We start from the raw sequence: 23,002 nt of genomic DNA on the forward strand, positions 1-23,002 counted from the left end.
ATATCTTATATGAAGTGAATAGTGCTTAAGCATCTGTCGGTTCCATTCACTTAATGGTTCCGCATACGGTTTCTGCAGAGCAACATGGATAGTCTCCACCTATTAAAGATTTGGCAAAGACTTTCTTTTGGGCATCTATTTCTTGTTGTTTCCTCATCGCCTTAGATACACCACTGCAGTGACCTCAGCCATTCAGTATCTATCCTAGCAGATGCGGATTGTGTCTCACCTATCGGGAACACAGTACTCTATGGAAGAGGAAAATTTACCTTCAAATTTCCACCTTTAAATTGGAGAAAGATCAAGCCCCGTTGTCCTGTGGTGATACCTAAAGGTCCCTCCCCCAGTTGAGAATTCCTGAGGCAATTTCCGAGATCCTTCGGAAGTGTGCCTTAGTCCAGTAGCCGCTTTCTAGCATGGACTTTGCTGCCGAAGCAGCTGAAAGGCAGCGGGTGCAGGAAGCCAAGCATGGGGGTGACGGCCAAAGCTCTCTCCCCCTGCAGCTGGAGACCGTCTCTATACTCAGCCGTTAAGCGCTGAGCCCAGGTAAGGAAAGAGCAGCTTCTCCGATTCAGAGACGTATAGGGCTTCGGTAAGTCTCCCTCCGGTCTCCTTGCTTGGCAAGCCGTACCAACGATGGTCTCAATCCTCTTGCGACAAGGGAAGGGGATTTATGAGCGGGTTGATTGCCCCCCTCCCCCCAATGGGCTAGGCCCTGCTTCAGGCTCGGTGGTCATTCCACGTGGTAGGCTCCATCTTCCCCCACCTTCCATCGGTACGCACGATGCAGGCCAACCCCGTTGTGTGCCTAACGTGCATAGGTCTGCGCACTCCAGCGTTCCTACTGCGTGCATAGTGACATGCACTGCTGTGCGCCTATCACGCGCATTCCTGTCCGCCTAACGCACCCGGAGGTGTGCGCATAACTCCGCACAACCAGACGCTTGAGTTCAGGTGCTAACCAGCTGAACGCACAAGCGGCAGTAACTATGGCTCCGGCATCTAAGAAGCACACGCGCCACTCCCTTTGTGCCGCCTGCCATGTTAGGGCTGCACAGTCTGACCTAGAATCCATCCTGTGTCAGCACTGTGAGGAAGCCCAGGGAGGGCTGGACTCTCAGCCCAAGTCCAGCCCCTCCCAGTCGGAGGATGGGGTCAGCCACGACCTCATTTGATAGCGCCCTGGATCTAAGCAATCCTGGGGCTGCGTCCTCAGGAGGTATGGATCCGGCAACCTTTTCTTGGTTGGAATTCTTTCAGGGCCTTCAAGCCTTTGTTCAGGTGCAGTCAGCTGCTGCCCCTGCCCAGTCTGAGCCCCAGCTGGGAGGGCCTCATCCCCCCAGCCCTATCAGCATACCATGGGACATGCCTCACCTCACCAGAGACCCAGACACCACGGATGACGATGGGGATGCAAACTCATTTGAGGACGGGGAAATCCCTCCAGGTCTGGAGCCATACCGGACCATAATATGGTTTTTCCACAGAGATGAATTGCCAGCCCTGGTCACCCAGACCCTGAAGACTCTGGGAGTTTCCGGCACGGATCCTTTGTCGGAACCAAAGAGGAGTCCCATCTTGGTGATTCTTCGGAAATCCTCTTGCTATTTCCCGATGCTGATTTGATTGATTGATTGGAGGATTAATTTCACCCCATCCTGCATCTCAAGAGCATCATTCGTCATCTGTGGGTAATCCACTTCCGCATGAAAACTCTTTGCTCTGTCAAAATGGCCGTACAACCGGGAGAGTTCTTAACATCCCTGGATCTCTCGGAGACCTACTTTCATATCCCAATCCATCAAGACCATCAGCGTTTTCTATGCTTTGCGGTACTCGGCCGCCATTATCAGTTCTGGGCATTGCCCTTCGGCCTGGCAATTGCCCCCCTGAACGTTCTCCAAAATTATAGTGGTTGTAGCAGTGGCACTGAGGAAAGAAGGGATCCTGGTACACCCTTACTTAGACGATTGGCTGATCCAGGTGAAGTCGTTGGAAGAGAGTCTTCAGGTGACCAGCAGGGTCAGGTCCCTGCTTCAGGAACTCTGTTGGATAGTGAACATGGACAAGAGCAGTCTCGAGCCCTCCCAGTCCTTAGAGTACCTGGGAGTCCGGTTCAACACCAAGCAGGACAGGGTTTTCCTCCCTCCCTCGAGGATAAGGAAACATGTGCCAAGTGCAACGGTAACATGGAATAGACTTAGCTTTTGGGCACATGCCAGGTTCTTATGGCCTGGATTGGCCACTGTTGGAAACAGGATGCTGGGCTTGATGGACCCTTGGTCTGACCCAGTATGGCATGTTCTTATGTTCTTAACACAATGCGCCCCAGGGTGTGGAGCTATCTCCAGGTCTTTGGCTTGATGGTGTCAACCCTGGCGGTAGTACGGTGAGCGAGGGCACACATGCAACCACTCCAACACTCCCTGCTGTCACTTTGGAACCCACTGTCTCAAGACTACTTGATTTGCCTCCACCTACCGATGGAAGTATGTTCTCTGCTCCAGTGGTGGCTACAGGAAGTGCACCTAAGCAAGGATATAAGCCTGTCCCCACTGAACTGGCTAGTCCTCACGATGGACGCAAGCCTTCGAGAGTGGGAAGTCCACTGTCAGGAACTGACAACCCAGGGGCGATGGACCAAGGAAGAAGCACGCTGGAACATAAACTGCCTGGAAGCCCAAGCAGTCAGATTAGCGTGTCTACAGTTCAGCCATAGGCTCAGGGGTAAAGCAGTCCGTGTGATTTCGGACAACGCAACAACAGTAGCCTACATCAACCACCAGGGAGGAACCAAAAGCCACCAAGTGTCTCTGGAGATAGCCCCCTTATGGAATGGGTGGAGTTAAATATACAAGGGATTTCGGCCTCTCACATCACGGGAAAAGACAACATCAGAGCAGACTTCCTCAGCAGGGAAAGTCTGGATCCAGGGGAATGGACTTTGTCAACCACAACCTTCCAGCTCCTAGTAGATCGCTAGGGCCTCCCCTCCATTGCCCTGCAGGCCACATCTCACAATGCGAAGGTGCCCCAATTCTTCAGTCGCAGAAGAGATCAGTGCTCCCAAGGGATCGATGCCCTGGTTCAGAGCTGGCCAGAGGATGTCTTACTGTACGCCTTCCCTCCATGGCCTCTGCTGGGCAAGGTCATTCGCAAATCGAATGCCACAGAGGATTAGTTCTTCTGGTGGCCCCCGTGGTATACAGACATGCGGAAGCTTCTGGTGGAGAGCCCCCTATGCCTCTCCCCCACACAAGGACCTTCTCCAACAAGGTTTGATCCTTCATGAGGACCCGACTCTGTTTTGTCTTACAGTCTGGCCCTTGAGAGGGCTTACCTGATGAATTGTGGATATTCAGCGGCCATAATCGCCACCTTGCTCCATGGGTGGAAGTTCTCAATATCCCTGGCATACGTGAGGATCTGGAGAGTATTTGAGGCCTGGTGCAAGGAACGTTGCCCCCTCTGTTGATCAAGATCCCCATGATCCTGGAGTTCTTACAGGATAATCTAAACAAAGGATTGTCCCTCAACGCCTTGAAGGTTGTGGTGGTGGCTCTCTCCTGTTTCAGAGACAAGGTGAAGGAGCCCGCCTGATGACACATCCAGACTTGGCCCGTTTCCTAAAAGGAGTTAAACACCTCCAACAGCCCTTAAAGTGGCCGGTCCCACTATGGAACCTCAACCTAGTATTGGACTTCTTTGCTCTGTCCCTACACCTGCTAATGCTGAAGACTGTATTCTTGGTGGCGATATGCTCGGCTCGTGGCATCTCTGAACTACAGGCGCTGTCATGTCGGGAGCATTTCCTTCGACTGACTCCAGGAACGTTGCAGCTTTGAACCGTTTCTTCCTTCTTACCAAAGATAATCTTGGAGTTTCACCTGAACCAGTCCATTTCCTTACTGTCCCTAGATAGGTGCAAGGACTTGGAAGAATACTGCCTCCTACGCCACTTAAACGTCAGTAGGCTGTTAGTACGGTACCTAAAACATACACAACCGGTTCACAAGATGGATCACTTGTTTGTTGTTCTTGCTGGAAGGAAACAAGGCGAAGCAGCTTCGTGAGCTACCTTAGCCTGCTGGGTCAAGGAAGTAATCACGGGAGCCAGAGGGCAGCCTCTACCCCTTCAGGTTAAAGCTCATTCCACTGGGATCCAGGCAGTATCCTGGGCAGAAGCTAAGCTACTGTCTCCCGTCGACATTTGCCGAGCAGCGATGTAGTCTTCCTTGCACACCTTCTCCAGGTTCTACCGCATGGACGTCCAAGCCTGAGAGGACGCAGCCTTTGCGAGGGCAGTGCTAACTGGACCACAGGCTGCTTCATGCCCCATTCGGGAGTAGCTTTTGTACATCCCATTGGTCCTGAGTCCATCTAGCTACACGCTAGGAAATAGAGAAATTACTTACCTGATGATTTCGATTTTCTTAGTGTAGATAGATGGACTCAGCATCCTGCCCATGGCTGCCTATAAACAGTGGCAAGGAATCGCACATGAATCTCGTTCCCAAAGAGACTATGGGTAAGCCATATCCCTATCCTTAGATCTGGACTTCTGTAATATTGCTGGGATTCAGCGCTTAGGTCTGGTTGAGGACAGCTATGGTCACCGTTTTTTAATCAAGTTTTAAGCAAGTTTTAATTGCATTTTAATCAACTTTTTAACCAAGTTCTTCAATAGTAAGTCCACATTGGCTTTTGAAGAGAATAGTGAATGGCAGAGGTCACTGCAGGGATATATCTAGGGTGACGTCAGCTTTGAAACCTGACTCCATCTCCATCTGCTAACAGGGGAGCACATAACCCATTGGTCCTGAGTCCATCTGTCTACACTAAGGAAAACAAAATTATCAGGTAAGTAATTTCTCCAATTTTCACAAATGGGATGAGAACCTTCATATAATCAGAGTGAAGCGAAGCATAGGGGAACATATCTTGTATTATTCATTGAAGAATCGCCTGATGCGATGCGTGTTTCAATGCTTCGTCAGGAGCTAATGTTGCCTTAATGGGATACTTACCAACGGGCCGATACAGTAAAATCGCGGGAGAGCGGGCGCGCGCACAGGCCACTCTCCTGTGCGCGCGATACAGTATTTTAATTTATTAAAATTAGGGCCGGCGGTAAAAAGAAGCGCTAGGGACACTAGCACGTCCCTAGCGCCTCTTTTTTGACAGGAGCGGCAGCTGTTAGAGGGTTTGACAGCCGACACTCAATTTTGCCGGCGTCTGTTCTCGAGCCCGCTGACAGCCACGGGTTCGGAAACCGGACGCCGGCAAAATTGAGCATCCGGGCCTATTTCAAAAATTTTTTTTCTATTTTTTTTTACTTTTTTTAACTTTCAGGACCTCTGACTTAATATCGCCATGATATTAAGTCAGAGGGTGCACAGAAAAGCTGCTTTTCTGTGCACTTTCCCGGTGCCCGGAGAAAATAGTGCCTACCTTTGGGTAGGCGCTAATTTCTAAAAGTAAAATGTGCGGCTTGGCTGCACGTTTTACTTTCTGTATCGCGCGGGAATACCTAATAGGGCCATCAACATTCATTTGCATGTTGCAGGCGCTATTAGGTTTGGGGGGGTTGGATGCGCATTTTGGACGCGCTATTACCCCTTACTGAATAAGGGGTAAAGCTAGCTCCTGACTAAGCATTGAAATGCACATTTCCTGAATGTACCTGGATCAATCCAGACTCCCGGTTTATGCATCCCTGCCAGCAGATGGAGACAGAGAAAGTTTCACTAACACTGCTTCATAACCCCTGATGCCACCTGCAATTCTTCGGCATTTCTCTGTCTCCAGCAGATGGTGGATGGTACATAACTTGCAGTTCTAGTCTGGAGAGTTTTCTAGTTTTATGAGCCTTCCTCCCAGGGGGTTTTTGGGTCCTGGTGGATCCTTCCCTGTCTGGTTGAGGTGGACGAGCTGGGGGTTGGTGATCCTTTTGTACTCCTGGTCCATGATCCATGGGGTGTAAATCTGGTGGTCTAGATCCCGCCCCTTCACAAGGCTGCTCAGGTGGCTTTAGGCTCAAGGCAGCTGGTTTTTATTAGTGTGCCTTTTCTTTTTACATCAGGCTGATCCACCTGCAACGCTGGACAGCACTGTTTTCCAAGCTTAGCCAATTTTTTGGTGTTTAGTAAAGTTAATTAAAAAAAAAAAAAGATAATTTCTCAGCGAAGGAACAAGGAGCTGAAGTAAGCGACAGCTCTCTCCTAAGTAGAGGTGGCAATAAGAAGTGAATGGCTTTCTTAGCCTCTCCTTTTCTTTTTTAAGTCAGCGTGGGGGTTTTCCATGTACTGTGATGGTGCACAGCTCTGTGTGCCACGCCTGAGCCTCTTGGGTCTCTGTGCTGCGTGTGTGTCGGGTGGAGACAGGCCGTCGGAGGGACCGGTGCAGGCAAAACGGTTGCAACGGCGTACAGAATGACCTGCGGGTTCTCTACTCTCGCCAGGGTACCAAGCAGGTCAAGGCCGCCTCCTCCATCGGCGCAGGAACAGTGGCCATTTTAGATTACCATGCAGTGCTGCCCGCATTGGGGGGAGGGGGATTTTCCTCGAGGGTTTCCCCAATCCATGCTAGCTCCGGGGTGGAGCAAGGCAGAGTAGGTGAGGATGTTGCCTCAGAGCCACCAGTGTCTGACTCCTCACAGCAGTACTCCCAGGCCTTTTTCAGCCGATTTTGTTTTGCTACTCCATGAAGCGTATTTCGCTCAGCAGTCAGGGCGCTCCTGGAGATTCAGGGTTTTTGTTAGCGCAGGACCAGGGGGATCCGGACACGGCCGGCTTAGCTCCAGGGGACGATCCAAAAGAAGCACTGGGTTATGAGAGGCATGACCCCAAGGAGGTCCGATTATTTCGGAGGGAGGACTTAGGGCCTTTGATTCCTCTGGCTCTACAGGAACGTGGGCTGAAGGTTCCCTAAGAAGGCTCGGACATGGAAGGAGCAGTCCCAGTCCTGGATGGGCTTAGAGGTCCGAGGGCTTCCCCTTTTATAAGTCAATGAAGAAACTGGTGGATCGGGAGTGGGGAGCTCCCAACACTGAGAGTGGGGAGAGCGATGGCGAAGCATTACCCTTTGCCTGAACAGTCGTTGATTTGCCCTCCCAGAGGTAGATGCCGCAGTGTCAGTGCTCACAAAAAAGACGACTATCCCTGTCACAGGTTCTATGGCGTTGAATAATGTGCAGGATCAAAAGCTGGAGATTCACTTCAAGAAGATTTTGGTGAGGACCTGGAGCAATTGATGAAGGATCTGGGTGAAATTAAGGTGCAGACGTTGCCAGAGGACAAACCTAAGGGCAAACGGTTCTTTCAGTCTTGGTCATGTTTTCAGGATGTTCAGAGGCTTCGTCCTGCGAGAGGAGCTCCAGCTTTGCAAAAGCAGTTTACTCCTCGTAGTCGGTCCTAGGGGCAGTCCTTTCAAGGCAGTAGAAGGCCATTCAGAGCTTCCACAGAAGTTGGGGCTACAGGGCTAAATCCTCACAATGAGGCGAGGCCAGTCCACTCCGCCGTTCCCTGTTTAAGGGGGGTTGTCTAGCATGGTTTTACAGGGAGTGGGCCAAGATCACTCAGGATCAGTGAGACCTCAGCATAATAAGAGAAGGTTACATGTTAGAATTTGCTCAGCCCATTTGCAACCTGTTTCTAGTCTCCCCCTGTGGGTCATTGGAGAAATGTCGGGCAGTTCAGGAGACCTTAAGACAGTTTGCAGAGGTTAGGGGTAGTGATTCCGGTTCCTCTGGGCAAAAGAGGCAAAGGTCGATATTCCATTTACTTTGTAGTTCCAAAGAAAGAAGGCACTTTCCGCCCAATTCTGTACTTGAAGCACAGGTAAATGTGCAATCAGTAATTGCAGCAATGCGCAAGGGAGAGTTTCTGGCTGCTTTGGATCTGATGGAGGCGTACCTACATATCCTTATTCGCCTGGATCACTAGCGTTTTCTGAGGTTTATGGTGCTGGGTCAGCATTTCCAGTTTCAGGCTCTCCCTTTTGGGCTGGCTACGGCGCCACGTACATTCACCAAGGTAATGGTGGTGGTTGCGGTGGCATTATGGCGCAAGGGAGTGCTGGTGCACCCTTACTTGGACGACTGGCTCATCAGAACAAAGTCGGAGGACGGTTGTTGCACTGCAGTGCAGAAGGTGATAAATACTCTGAAATCTCTAGGCTGGGTGGTGAATTTGGCAAAGAGCCACCTGATTCCGTCTCAGATTCTCAACTATTTGGAAGCATGGTTCGACATGCTGAAAAACAAGGTGTTTCTGAAGGAGTAGAGAGTGTGCAAATTAGAAGCAAGTCTGGCGCTTGTTGACTTTGCAAATCCCCAGAGCCTGGGACTTTTTGCAGGTTCTGGGCTCAATGGCTTCAATGCTGGAGTTGGGTCCGTGGGCCTTTGCGCATATGAGACCGCTGTAGAGGGCTCTGTTTTCATAATGGAATCCGTTATTGGAGGAATTTGATCTGCCCATGCCTCTCGAGGGTTATGCACGGGACAGTCTGTCTTGGTGGCTGCTAACATCCAGTCTAGTTTCTGGGTTTGATCTGGAAGTCCCAGATTGGGTAATTCTTACTACCGATGCCAGTTTCTCTGGAAGGGAAGCAGTATGCCAGTGACAATCTGCCCAGGGCACTTGGTCAGCAGAAGGAAGCCTCTTGATCTGTCAATCGCTTAGAAACCAGAGCAGTGAGGTTAGCATTACTTGCTTTTCTTCCTTTGGTTCGAGGCCGGTCGGTGAAGGTCTTGTCAGACAATGCGACGACCGTAGCATACATCAATCAGCAGGGAGGAATCAAGAGTTGAACAATGGCCCAGGAGGCTCGAGTTAATTCTTTGGGTGCAACAACACTTGGGCTAGATAGCAGCATGTCACATCACAATAGTCGAAAACATCCAAGCGGATTTTCTAAGTCACGGTTTGCTGGATCCAGGGGAGTGGGAGTTGTCCAAGACAGTGATGCAGCTCATCTGAGAGAGATGGGGCTGTTCCCATATGGATCTAATGGCGACTCGTCCCATTACGAAGGCGGCGCGTTTTTACAGCTGAAGACGAGAGAATACACTTAGGGGTAGATTTTTTAAAAAAGTACGCTGGATTTTATAAGATACGCGCGTAGCCACGCGTATCTTCTAAAATCCTGGATCGGCGCGCGCAAGGCTGCCGATTTTGGGCAGCTGGCGCGCGCCAAGCCGCGCAGCCTGTCTCCGTTCCCTCCGAGGCCGCTCCGAAATCGGAGTGGCCTCGGCGGGAACTCTCTTTCGCCCTCCCCTCACCTTCCCCTCCCTTCCTCTACCTAACCCCCCCCTTACCTTTGTCCGTAGATTTATGCCTGCGAGAAGCAGACGTAAATCTCGCGCGCCAGCAGAGTGCTGGCGCGCCGTGCTCCGACCCAGGGGCTGGTCCGAAGGCCTGGACCACGCCCCCGGGCCGGCGCCACGCCCCCGGTCCCGCCCCCGAAACGCTGCGCCCCGCCCCCGAAACACCGCGTCATCGGGTCCCGCCCCCGACACGCCCCCTTCCGAAAACCCCGGGACCTACGCGCGTCCCGGGGTTCTGCGCGCCCCGGCGGCCTATGGAAAATAGGTGCGCCGGCGAGCAGGGCTTTGAAAATCCGCCCATTAGAATACATATCCAGCACAGCTCACTGCTTCAATTGCAGGGGGAATGAAGAAAAGAGGATTTGTATTCAAACAACCAACAAGGACTGAGTTGCACAGGCTGGGTAAACAAGCGTGGGAGTAGCTTGCTGCTTATGGCGGTTACTACCCCAAATCAATTAGCTAGATACTTCACTTAGATGCAGCTCCAGCACTGCTATCTACGATGGCGGGGGTGGAAGGGAAATAGAACCAAAAAAGTTATTTAAAGGGACAAGAGTAACAGAAAAGTATGAAAAAAAAAAGTGTGAAAGCTTGCTGGGCACACTGGATGGACCGTTTTGGTCTTCTTCTGCCGTCATTTCTATATATGTTTCTGTGAGAGTACGGGGCCAAGGCAGTCAACGCTCTGGTACTACCCTGGCCTCGGGAGGTTCTTCTTTACATATTTCCCCCTTGGCCTCTGGTAGGCAAGGTGTTACATTGGGTAGAGAGTCACTGGGTGAAGTGGTGTTGGTAGCCCTGGAGTGGCCATGTCAGCCATGGTTCGCGGATCTGATCAACATTGCAGTGGACGGGCCGTTACGCTTCAATCATCTTCCATGTCTTCTTTGACAGGGCCCCATATTTTCAGATCAGGCCAATCACTTTTGTCTAGTGGCGTGGCATTTGAGATGCAGAAGGTACCCATAGGAGGTCATTGCTACTCTTCTGCAGGCTAGATGGATGTCTACTTCATTGTTGTATGTCTGGGTCTGGAAAGTGTTTGAGGCCTGGTGTATAACTAATGGAGTAGAGGCCTTACGATCATCAGTATCTCAGATTTAATCTTTTCTTCAAGAAGGTTTTGTCAAGGGCTTGGCTTTCAATTCTCTGAGAGTTCAGTTAGTGGCTCTTGCTTGCCTGCGAGGTAAACTGGAAGGTTGCTTACTGTCTTCTCATCCTGATGTGTTTAGATTTCTTCTGGGGACTAAGAATTTGCGCCCTCCGGTGAGGAGAGTTTATCCATCCTGGAATCTTAATCTCATTCTCTAAGGTTTGTGTGAGGCACCTTTCGAACCTCTTCGCAGAGTGACGCTTAAGGATTTGACCCTAAAGGTTGTTTTTCTAGTGGCCATTTGTTCAGCGAGGAGAATCTGAGTTGCAGGCTTTGTCTTGCAGTGATCCATTCCTACGGATCTTGGATTCAGGAGTGTCCTTGCGGACGATACCCTCATTTCTTCCAAAGGTGATACCTGTGTTTCATGTAAATCAGATGGTGGAGCTTCCAGCCTTTCCAGAGTTGGATTCTTCCACGCCTCATGAGAGGGAGTTTAAGCTGTTGGATGTCCGCAGAGCTTTGATAAGATATCTCAAAGTAGCAACCGATTTTGGGAAGTCTGATCATCTTATTGTTTTATGGAGTGGTTCGAAGAAAGGTACCCAGGCTTCCAAGGCTACCATTGCGAGGTGGCTCAAGAAGGCTATTGGATCAGCATACATTATCAAGGGCGTCAAGTACCTGAAGGTTTAAAGGATCACTCTACACGGTCTCAGGCAGCCTCATGGGCGGAGGTTTAGTTGGTTTCTCCACAGGAAATGTTTAGGGCGACAACTTGGAAATCACTGCATACTTTGGCAAGGCAATATTGTCTAGATGTAGGGGATCCAGAGACACTATCGTTTGGCAAGAGTGTCTTGCGGGTGGGATTCTCCAGGTCCCACCCTAGATAGGGAGCTTTAGTACATCCCAGGAGTCTGGACTGATCCAGGTATATACAGGGAAAGGAAAATTGTTTCTTACCTGCACGGATCAGTCCTGAACCTGCCCGATCTATGGAGGTGGAGAGTCGTCCACTCAGCTGCAATTTCTTGATAAAGACTACAATTTTTTCATGATATGGAATACAGACTTGCTAGAAAAGTTTTTTCTAAATTGGTTACATTGCTTGGATATTTTTACAAGATTTGCAAGTCTTTTGTGCTTGGGTACAGGTCAATAGTGAGGAACTGCAGGTGGCACCAGGGGTTATGAAACAGTGTCAGTGAAACTTTCTCTGACTCCATCTTCTGGCAGATATGCATAAACCAGGAGTCTGGACTAATCCATGGTACTACAGGAACAAAAATTAGCAGGTAAGAAACAATTTTCCTTCACGTCGGATGTTTTTTTGAACTGAATGCGGCGGATTCTTCAATGAATAATACAAGATGTCCCCCTATTTTTTTGAATCATTGGATTTTTGTCCCATTTTAATTGCAATGTTGAAAAACTTTGTTAAAGACTTACCTCAAAAAGAATTATGTTTGGAGACCGCTGATTATGAAAAATAGAGTATTATAGCATTCGAGTGACTGCCAAGTGAAAGTTACAATGCTCCACTTCTCTCTAATTATATAGGGGGTCTTATACCATTTGCGAAAATTGGTGAGCAATACAATTAGCACATATACTGCTGTTTTCAGAGAAGGAAGCTGTGAGGGGAAAACCAATGCAGTGGATACTGTTAGTTGGTGCCCCACTGTTCATGGGATAAGAAGCTACTGGTATTTAGTGTACTACACACTGAGAGTCCCCGAATCTCCTTTTAGGGCCGTCCTGAACTGACTCCCACAGCAATCGCTGCCGGAAAACTTCTGGCTCGCCGTTTGTTTGATCATGCTACGGAGCCTATGGATTATAATAATGTGAGTGGATTTTTATTTTCTTGTTTCCATTGGCACTTTCTTGTTTTGGTTCCCTGAAGCATCCATGTTTCTGCTGTCTCTTAAAAATGGTGAGGGAGCATGTAGAGGGTTACTTTGAGAAACCAGTGGCAACAGCAAGCTGGAAATTTGAGAGAAAGGAAGTGACTGAGGTCAGTAAAGTATGAAAAGGCTCCAGCTGCTCCAAAACACCCTGGCAATGTTATTGATTGGGGGCCAAGAAATGGGATCATGTCAAGCCAATCTAGAAAGAGCCACATTGGCTTCCAATAGATAGTTGGCTCAAGTTTAAAATTCTGCTTGTTTTTAAGTATTTACAGATGGCTTGCCCTAAATACTTGGTAAAACTTCTAGGAACAGTATGAACCATCATGAGCCTTGAAGTCATTGCAGTAGTTGCAAGGTTGACAATTACTAGGCAGGCTGCATTTCACTGTTTTGCTCCAGCCCTTTGGAAACAAATCCATTTGAAATTCTAGAAGGGAGTGAAAACTTGGTTGTTTGGCCTTGCTTTCAATTAAACATTTGTTGGCAGTTTTTATGGATATGCGATGCTGTGGGAACATTTTGGGACAGGGTTTTATTTTATGGGTGAATTGGGTTGAAGATGAGGTGGGGAATGAGATGATGTGTTTTAGTTATTACATTTGTAATGTATTTCTGTTTTATTATCTGCTATGAGAAGAGCGGGAATTGAATGTAAACAGATTGCCATTTTAACCTGTCTTGCTAGAAGTGGATTCTTCCCATAGACACTATCACATCTAGCCCTGAAATGACAGGTCCCTTTTATAAGAGGCAGGAACCAGATTAGACCCTTACTTCAGTTCCATCTGTAGGCCAACTGCAGAAGGTGCTTGTATCAGGTCCAGAAGGGAACATGGGGGTCTTTGCCTCTCCACTGAGGATCATCTTGGGGGGATTCAAAGGGGAAGGAGCCCTGGAAGCCCGGGAATGAGCAGCCAGTAAAATAAGAATTGGAAAGATAAATGTTGTAACTTTTCCTAGCATGTAGACAGATGGACTCAGGACCAGCGGGTTTATGCTCCCCTGCCAGTAGATGGGGATGGAGCAAGCTGATGTCACAGTATATATAACCCTGCAATGACCGCAGCCTGCCACCTACAGCAGATAGTGGACAAACATCTCCCTATGGGGATTGCTTCAAGCTTTTTGGAAGGAGAAATTTGAAATTCTAAATTAAGGAAAAGAAAGCCCCGCTCTCCTGCAGTGAAACCTAAAGGTCCCTTCCCCAGTTGAGAATTCCAGAGGTGATTTCTGTGGTCCCTCGGAGGTGTGCCTTCATTTGGTACCCGGGTTTCCTAGCATGGACTTAGCTGCTAGTTTAGCTGAAAAGTAGCTGGTGCAGGAGCCTCTGGCTCCTCCCTCTTCCAGTCCTATGCAGGCACCTCTGCTCCCTGCGGGTGTTCCCGATAGGAAATGGATGGTACTGATGATGAGGTTGATCCTGATTCCCTGAAAGATGGGGAAATTGCTCCAGGGCTGGAACCATAATTGAGCCATGTTGTGGTTCTTTCATAGAGATGACCTGCCGGCCCTGATTTCCCAGACCTTGAAACAGCTGAGTGTCCCTGGTTTGGATGCCATGTCTGAGCCATGGAAGAATCCCATTTTGGTTTCCTTATGTAAAGCCTCTTGTTTTTTCCGTGTGATGGATGCCATTCAGGAATTGATTGATCTGGAATGGGACGCCCCAGAGGCAAATTTTAAAGGGGGTCAGACATTGGAAGGCTTATACCCACTGGATCCGGCTGTGAGAGCGTTTGCTTTTTCCTCAAAGTGGATGCACTGGTATATGCCATCTCTCAGTGGATGACTCTACTCATTGAGGGAGGAGTGGCCTTGAAGGAGATGTACATGATAGAAGGATTGAGGCTATTCTTAAGCAAGCCTTTGAGGCAGTTGCAATGACTTTACAAATTGTTTCCTAATGCGCCCTAAGAGCGCCCTCTTGTCTGCTTCTCTCTCAGGAGGTTGAGTCTGGATGGAATTCCAGAGTGGTTATGGAGCTTGCTGCCGCTTTTTTAGCAGACGCAGGCTGTGATTTGGTCCATACCTCAGCCAGAGAAACGGCTTCGGTGATAGTGGTCAGAAGTCAACTCTGGTTGCGAAATTGGTCAGCTGACGCAGCCTCCAAAGCTAATCTTACCAGGAAGCCCTTTAAAGGCTCGCTCTTGTTTGGTAGCAAGTTGGAGAAATTGGCTAGTAAGCGGGGTGAGTCTAAGGTTCGTTCCTTGGTTGCCGGAGGATAAGCAGCAGTGACAATGCCCTTTTGGTATGAGGAGTCGTCTCTGGGGTTCCAGTTGGTTTCATCCCTATAAAGGGTCGATCTCTCAGTGGACTTGTCCTTTCGTCCCCGACAGCCCAAGAGAGGAGTGGGCTTGGGTGGCGGACCTTCCCAAGCTTCCCAATGAAGTTTTGCCGAGCCACTTTCCGGAACAAGAGATAGGGGGATGTCTCTCTCGATCTTGCTATTGCTCGCTCTCTCGTGTTGGAGGCGAGTTGAGATCACGGACCAGTGGGTCCTGGAGGTGATACAAGAAGGATATGCGCTGGAATTTCGCAGTATTCCTTGGGGACATGTTCATGGTTTCCCTTTGCTACTCCTCGCAGAAGAAGCAGGCAGTGGAGTTCATGCTTCAAAGGCTCCTCAGGCTGAGGGCTGTGGTTCTGGTGCCCACGTCTCAAGTAAGCATGGGGCGATATTCCATTTATTTTGTTGTGTCCAAGAAAGAGGGCTCCTTTCGGCCCATCCTAGATCTCAAGAGGGTCAACTTTCATTTGAAGGTGACTCATTTTCATATGGAAACCTTTTGCTCCATGATAATGGCAGTGCAGTCGGGGGAATTTCTGACTTCCTTGAATCCATCAGAGGCTTACCTTCATATTACCATCCATTTGGAACACCAACGCTTTCTATGCTTTGCGGTGTTGGGGCACCATTATCAGTTTTGGGCGCTGCCCTTTGGTCTAACCACCACTCCCAGAACATTTTCCAAAATTATGGTGTAGTGGTGGCGTTGAGAAAAGAAGGGATCCTGGTGCACCCGTATTTGGACGGCTGACTGATTCGAGCCAAGTCTCATGAAGAGAGCCACCTAGTGACACACAAGGTGATCTCCTTATTGCAGGAGCTTGGTTGGGTGTTGACCCTGACCAAGAGCAATCTTCAGCCATCCCAGTCATTGGAGTATCTGGGGATCCGGTTCAACATGGGGCAGGACAGAGTTTTCATACCAGAAGTTCATATCCAGAAATTGATGTCTCAAGTGCGTCAGTTGTTGAACACCATATGCCTGACAGTGTGGTGCTATTTACAGGTGCTCGACTTGATGGCAGCTACCCTGGAAGTGATGCCATGGGCGAGGGCACATATGCTTTCTCTTCAGTACTGTCTGTTGTCTCGTTGGAACCCACAGTCTCAGGACAATGCGGTTCAGCTCCACTTGCTGATGGAAATCTGCTCCTGCTTTCAGTGGTGGTTGCAGGAGGATCATCTGAAAAAGGGAATTCCCTTGTTCTCTCCCACCTAGTTGGTACTTAAGACAGATGCGAGTCTCCATGGTTGGGGGCTCACTGTCTGGAATTAAAGACCCAAGGGCGTTAGAATGCCGAAGAGTCCCGTTGGAACATCATTCATTTGGAAGCCCAGATGGTACAGCTGGCATGCTTGCAGTTCAGCCACAGGCTGCGGGATAAAGCAATTCGTGTGATGTCTGACAATGCGACAACTGTGGCCTACATCAATTGCCAGGAAGGAACCAAGAGCCAACAAGTGTCGCAGGAAATTGACCAGCTTATGGAATGGGTGGAAGGTCATCTGCAGATGATCTTGGCCTCTCACATTGCAGGAAAAGACAACGTAAGAGTGGACTTTCTCAGCAGGGAGAGTCTGGACCCAGAAGAGTGGGTGTTATCAGCTGAGGTGTTTCAGCTTTGTGGAACGCTGGGGCCTTCCTTTCCTAGACCTGCTGATGACTTCTTGCAATGTGAAGGTTCCTCAATTCTACAGTCACAGGAGAGATCCGTGGTCCCTGGGAATAGATATGGCCAGAAGACAGATTGCTTTATGCCTCTCCTCCATGGCCCTTACTGGGCAGGATAATTCACAAGATTGAAGGTCACAGAGGGCTAGTACTCCTGGTGGCACTGGACTGGCCCAGGCCTCCGTGGTATGCAGAATTGTGAAGACTCCTGGTGGAGACTCCCCTTCATCTTCCGCCGCTCATGGATCTGTTACAGCAGGGACTGGTTCTTCACAAGGATCCGATTCAGTTCTGTCTTACGGTTTGGCCCTTGACAGGGTTTGCCTGTTAAGGCATAGTTATTCCTCTGCAGTGATTGCCACCTTACTCCACTTCCTTGGTTTATGTGCGGGTTTGGAGAGTGTTTGAAGCCCTGTGTGAGGAGCATGGTGTTTTTCCTTGTTCAGTTAAGATCCTACTCATTCTGGATTTTTTGCAGGATGAGTTGAATAAAGGATTTGCCCTTAATTCCTTGAAAGTGCAGGTTGCGAATCTTGCCTGTTTCAGAGGCCCGGTGAATGGTGTTTCCTTGTCTCATCCTGATGTGGCCCATTTTTTGAAGGGAGTGAAGTATCTTAGGCCTCCCTTTAAGTTACTGTTTCCAACGTGGAATCTTAATTTGGTACTGGATTTTTTTTTTTTTGGGGGGGGGGCCTACATTCTGACCTCTGTGTAGCCTTTCCTTGCGGTTGTTGACCTTGTTCCTGGTGGCTATTTGTTCAGTGCATTAAATTTCTGAGCTGCAGGCCTTGTCTTGCCGGAAGCTGTTCCTTCAGGTGACTCCGGGGGCGTTACAGCTGCGTACTGTTCTACCTTTTTGCCCAAGGTAGTCTCGGACTTTCATTTGAATCAATCCGTCTCCTTGCAGCCCTTGGATAAGGTCAGGGATGCGGAGGAATATCGCCTCTTGCGCTTCTTGGATGTCAAGTGACTACTTGTGTGGTTATTGGAGGTTTCTGAACCTTTTTGAAAGACGAATCGCCTGTTTGTTCTCCATGGTGGGAGTAAGCAGGGCGCTCCGGCTTCAAAGGCTACCATAGCTTGTTGGATTAAAGAGGTAGTCTCAGCTTCATATGTGGATGCCGAAAAGCTGTTGCCTACTCAGGTTAGGGCTCCTTCCACTAGGGTTCAGGCAGTGTCATGGGTGGAGGTTAGATTGCTGTCTTCTGTCGAGCTGCGATGTGGTCCTCCTTACACACTTTTTCCGGGTTTTATCATCAGGATGCAGCCTTTGCACTTGTGGTATTGACTGGACCCCGAGCAGCCTCCCATCCTGTTGGGGAGTAGCTTTGGTACATCCCACTGGTCCTGAGTCCATCTGGCTACACGCTAGGAAATGGAGAAATGACTTGCCTGATAATTTCATTTTCTTTTTTTTTGTAAACAATTTTATAATTTTATTTCTTAGTGTAGACAGATGGACTCAGTTTCCTTCCCTCAGCTGCCACATGAGTGTGTCAATAGTCTTCCTGTGGGGCTCTGGGTCTTAAGGGATTACTGGTAAGTGTTCATCCAGTCCCTAGCTTGGGGTACCTAGAATCTTACGCGAGTTCAGTCTTTATGGTTGGTTGTAAACCGTTCTGGTTACCTATTTTTAATCACATTTTTAATCAAGGTTTTTCTAGTCTGTCCACAGTTGCTTTTGAAGAGAATACTGGCAGACTGAGGTTGCTGCAGGGTTATATATTCTGTGACGTCAGCTTTCTCTATCTGCTGGAAGGGGAGTATAAACCCACTGGTCCTGAGTCCATCTCTCTATACTAAGGAAAACAAAATTAACAGGTAAGTAATTTCTCCAATTTTCAATGTTAACGGAAGCAGCTTTCAAACTAGCAAGATGACAATCCTAAAAAAAACTTCCTGTGCTTTCAGGTCCCCACCACAGTGTTCACTCCTCTGGAGTACAGTTGTGTAGGACTTGCTGAAGAGGAGGCTGTCAGACAATATGGAAAAGATAACCTTGAGGTAGGAAGCATTCCTGGAGAACACTCATGGTTTTATAAAAGGAGCATTTCCTGTTGTTTGCCATGGATCAGAGATGCTGCTAATCATTGGGAATTTTCTGTAGCAAAATGTTTTTCTCTGCTTATGGTCTAATTGCAATTCCCAGAGGACCATAGGTATTTTGAAAACAAAGCAATAAAGAAGTGTTGCAAATTCTAATTCATATTTTCTATCCTAGACAGCATCTGTCTGTTATGTTTTCATTATTTTATAATTTGACTATTGTATACTGCTCTGAGCAAGTATGGTATTGTAAAAGCGCTCTGTAAGTAAGCACATTATTATTATTACATTCTAATGCCTCTGAATCCTTTTTAAGAGGCTATCTCTCCTCCCCCCTATCTTAGCAGAGGTAGCTGTAATCCTCTACTCCTCCAGTTTTTCCCAACTGGTGTGCCTTCACACCTGATCAAGTGTGCCACGGAAAAGTCACCACTGCAGTTCTAGGCCAACACTCGGGCTGTGCTCTCAGCACCTCTCTGAGATACCAGTAGTGATTCTTAAACGTGCAGCAGCTCCTTTCTGATAAAATATTTAAACACTCCTTCCTTGTTACAGCACGAGTCTTGGAGTGTGATAATGGGCAGCATGCAGGGCTTAGATAGCTGGCACTCGCTTTGTGTAGCACGCACACTGGACACGGCACCATCTCATTTCTCCATCGAATTCCCAGGCTGAGTGAGGCAGAGACCATACACTGAGCCCTGGATGTGACTCACTCTGAGTGTTGGATGCAGCAGCAGTGAAAGCTCTAGCAGCCACAAGTATATGTATGTATATATATACACATATATACATACATACATACAGAGGGAGCCGGTCCATTGTGGCAGGCTCATGTTTGTCTTCATTCCCTCTTTCTTTATTTAAAAAATTGGAAAAGAGAATGCTTTCCTAGTTCTTCTTTTGGCCATATGAGTCCTCTCCATGTCTGCACTGGCTGCTGCATGGGGGATGGTGTACCATGTAACATTTTTGTTATTGTAGGTGTGACTCGAGCATGAAAAGGTTGGGAAACACTGCTCTACTCCCTGCTGTGCCATGCACAGGCAGCTACTCAAGAGATGGCTTGGCCCCACACACCCATGTTCTGTTTTTCAGCCTTTAAGAGGGCCTTAAACTAGGATGAAAAAAAAGAATAGGTGGGTCCTGCTCCCCGAACCTCCTGTCCTGATTGGGGGGAGGCACAAATTCAGCATTCTTTCCACTGTGCCACTGTGTGGTCTAGATTGGCAGTACCTGTTCATGTCTGCATACTCTGCACCTGGCCTGCCTTGATGCATTGACACTTTCATCACTTCTTAGCATTTTTCCTGGGCATGTAAACATTGCATGTGAAGGTATAAATGTGAAAATGTCATCCGTTCAAGCCACGCAGCCAAAACATCCCGTTCTTCTGCCCACTCATATCTTTAATGAGCGTTGGCTTTTTTATTTTAAAATCAAGTGACTTGGGGAGGGTGATTTTTAATGACTTGCGTAACCTATGCCAGGGTACTCAAATTGGTTCCACCCCCCCAAGCCAACTGGCTTGGGGGGGTGGAACCAAGTGTCAATGCATCAAGGCAGGCCAGGTGCAGAGTATGCAGACATGAACAGGTACTGCCAATCTAGACCACACAGTGGCACAGTGGAAAGAATGCTGAATTTGTGCCTCCCCCCAATCAGGACAGGAGGTTCGGGGAGCAGGACCCACCTATTCTTTTTTTTTCATCCTAGTTTAAGGCCCTCTTAAAGGCTGAAAAACAGAACATGGGTGTGTGGGGCCAAGCCATCTCTTGAGTAGCTGCCTGTGCATGGCACAGCAGGGAGTAGAGCAGTGTTTCCCAACCTTTTCATGCTCGAGTCACACCTACAATAACAAAAATGTTTTCAGGATATCCCTAATGAATATGCATGAGAATATTTGCATTCATAGGAGGATGTGCATGCAAATAAATCTCATGCATATTCTGAAAACCTGACTAGCCGGGGTGGGGGGAGGGGCCTCAAGGACTGATTTGAGCCTTCCTGACCTGTCAAGTACACAAGTTCTGCCAAATGTCAAAGCAAATTTATATGTTTGCTCTGAAAATTATCCTTCAGAATGTGCACAAATTAAAGGACACAAAGTTATAGCTGCTCTTTGCAGGGCATAAGCGGTGCAGGTTAATGTGTCCATAGTGTGCAATCCAGCCCCCAGGATGCCTGCTCTTTCTGCATGTGTGTCACATGGGGCTATGCACTCTTTTTTTTTTTTTTTGCACAATTTTATAAAAAGCCCCTTTCCTAGCGTGTAGCAGATGGACTCAGGACTAATGGGTATAGTGTACTCCTGATAGCAGTTGGAGACTGATCAGATTTCAATCTGACGTCAGCCCAAGTACATATACCCCTGCAGGAAGTGCAGCTCTTCAATATTTTCCGTCTCCATAGCAGTTAGGGACTCTATGCATGCTAGCACAGCATTAGAGTAAATTTTACCAAAGAAATCCAAATTAAGAAGAAATCTTACCTCTACAGATGAGCCCTGCTCTCCTGCAATGACACCCGTTGGGTCCCTCCCCCAGTCGAGATTCCCGAGTGATTTCTGCAATCCCTTGGATGTGAGCCTCGGTCCGGCGGCCGACCTTCGGCGGGGACCTAGCCCCCGACATCGGGTGAGGCTGAGAGGCAGCGGGTGCAACCTCGAGCGCAGCGGTGAAAGTATTTTCCCTCTCCCCCTGCAGCCGGAGACCACCCGGAACAAAACCGGGAAGCGCCGGGACAAAGCAAGGTAGAAATCTAATTAAAAGTCTCCAGTCTCCGAAGCTCGAGGAGACGCACAGTTCGCCAGCCGAGACCAGCGTCACCAGGTTGATCGGCCCTAGCAGGGCTAGACCCCGGTCAGATCCGAGACTCTCTGAGGTGGTCGCCATATTGTCCGCGTGGTCGCCGTCACCATTTTGGCCCTGTTCGCCGTCTTGATCCGTGTGCACAAATACCTTGTGCGCACAACGTCGCGCTCATTGTGCTGGGCGCACAACAGTACGCACATCGCTCGACACGTGCGCACTAAACCTAAACGCGCATATTCGACGCACAACTTTATTGTACACGCACAAACCATGGCTGCACCTGAAAATAAGCTCCACCTTTGCCCAGCATGCCACATTAGAGCTGCACAGCATGAGGAGGCCACCGCCCTGTGTATACAGTGTGAAGAAGCCCTAGAGGACTCAACTTATGGCCCTCCCCAGCCGGTACCGGACCCCAGCCCTTCGAGCGGTACACCAGACCTAGCATCACACAGCAGGACCCCCCCTCAAACGGGGCTCCCCAGGGACACGGCGCCCCCTAGTCTAGACCCAGCTTCTATCTCCTGGGTGGAATTCTTCAAAGGTCTGCATACCTTCGTCCACATGCAACCGGGGCCTCCTACAATGTGGTCACAGGCACCACCAGAGGACCTCAACATGCCAGGACCCTCTATGCCCAGGGAGGTGATCCCACCGCCCAGAAGCCCCACCTTCGGGAACAGACATCTCAGATGAGGAGTCAGAACTCCTGGAGGAAGGGGAACTCCCTCCGGGGACAGAACCCTATCGAACCATGAGACGCTTCTTCACCAAGGACGAACTTGCAGACCTGGTCACGCATAGCTTGAAAGAGCTTGCCATCCTGGGCACAAGCGCCTCGGAGGAACCTAAGCCAAACCCACTTTTGGAGGGACTTAGTCAGACCTCCCGCCATTTCCCACTATTACAAGCCATCCAGCAACTAATTGACCTGGAATGGGAGGCCCCAGAAACCACGTTCAAAGGGGGCCGGGCTCTGGCAGCCATGTAACCTCTGGACCCCGCTGCTAAAGATATCCTAGCATGTCTGAAAGTGGATGCCATGGTCTGCGTGGTCTCGAAGCGCACTACTATCCCGGTGGAGGGAGGAGCAGCACTCAAGGATGCTCAAGACAGACGTCTGGAATCTATCCTCAAACAGTCCTTTGTCGTCTCCGCTATGTCTTTACAGATCGCAGCCTGCTGTGCCATGGTGACACGCGCCTGCTTAGCGCAGACCAGGAACAACACTCCTGGGGAAGCCCTGGAACCAGCCATATCATTCCTCGCGGACGCTGCTTCAGGTCTGGTATGCACGGCAGCTAGAGGAGTCTCATCCGAAGTGGCAGCCAGAAGACAAATCTGGCTCCAAAACTGGTCAGCTGACGCATCCTCCAAAACTAGACTCACAAGGATGCCTTTCAAGGGAACACTCCTGTTCGGGAGCGAACTAGAGAAACTAGCCATCAAGTGGGGCAAGTCCCCACTGCCGCAGCTACCGGAGGACAGGAATAAGAGAAACCAGCGATCCTTCCCCAGGACCACCAGAGGCAGAGGATCACAGTGCTTCAACCCATATAGAAGCTCATATCAAGCGGCCCGCCCCGCAGGCCGGAGCCAGTCCTTTCGGAGCAAGCACAATAAAAGGGGAGCCAGCTCGGGCCCAGGCCCCAGCCGTACCCCACAATGAAGATCAGCCGACCCATCCACAGGGAGAAGCCATAGGGGCCAGACTGGCCCTATTCTACCAAAGATGGGTCAAGATAACTTCAGACAAGTGGGTCCTATCAGTCATTCGAGAGGGATATTACCTGGATTTCCACCACCTCCCTCCGGACAAGTTTGTGGAATCTCCCTGCCACGACCCT

At 49.3% G+C, this 23,002-nt stretch overlaps 1 protein-coding gene across 2 annotated transcripts in view; it reads left to right on the forward strand.

Annotated features, from left to right (window-relative positions):
• TXNRD2 (thioredoxin reductase 2) overlaps positions 1 to 23,002 on the forward strand; it is a 110,044-nt gene that overhangs the window by 72,747 nt on the left and 14,295 nt on the right. The window contains exons 13-14 of one of the 2 annotated variants that reach the window (XM_029572007.1): positions 12,176 to 12,271; positions 18,208 to 18,300. In XM_029572007.1, coding sequence (XP_029427867.1) covers positions 12,176 to 12,271; positions 18,208 to 18,300 — 189 coding nt within the window. The remainder of the gene's footprint in view (positions 1 to 12,175; positions 12,272 to 18,207; positions 18,301 to 23,002) is intronic. The other variant, XM_029572008.1, reaches the window with a different exon arrangement.

Source organism: Rhinatrema bivittatum, chromosome 11, assembly GCF_901001135.1.
Source record: "Rhinatrema bivittatum chromosome 11, aRhiBiv1.1, whole genome shotgun sequence".
In the NCBI taxonomy this organism is placed as follows: domain Eukaryota; kingdom Metazoa; phylum Chordata; class Amphibia; order Gymnophiona; family Rhinatrematidae; genus Rhinatrema; species Rhinatrema bivittatum.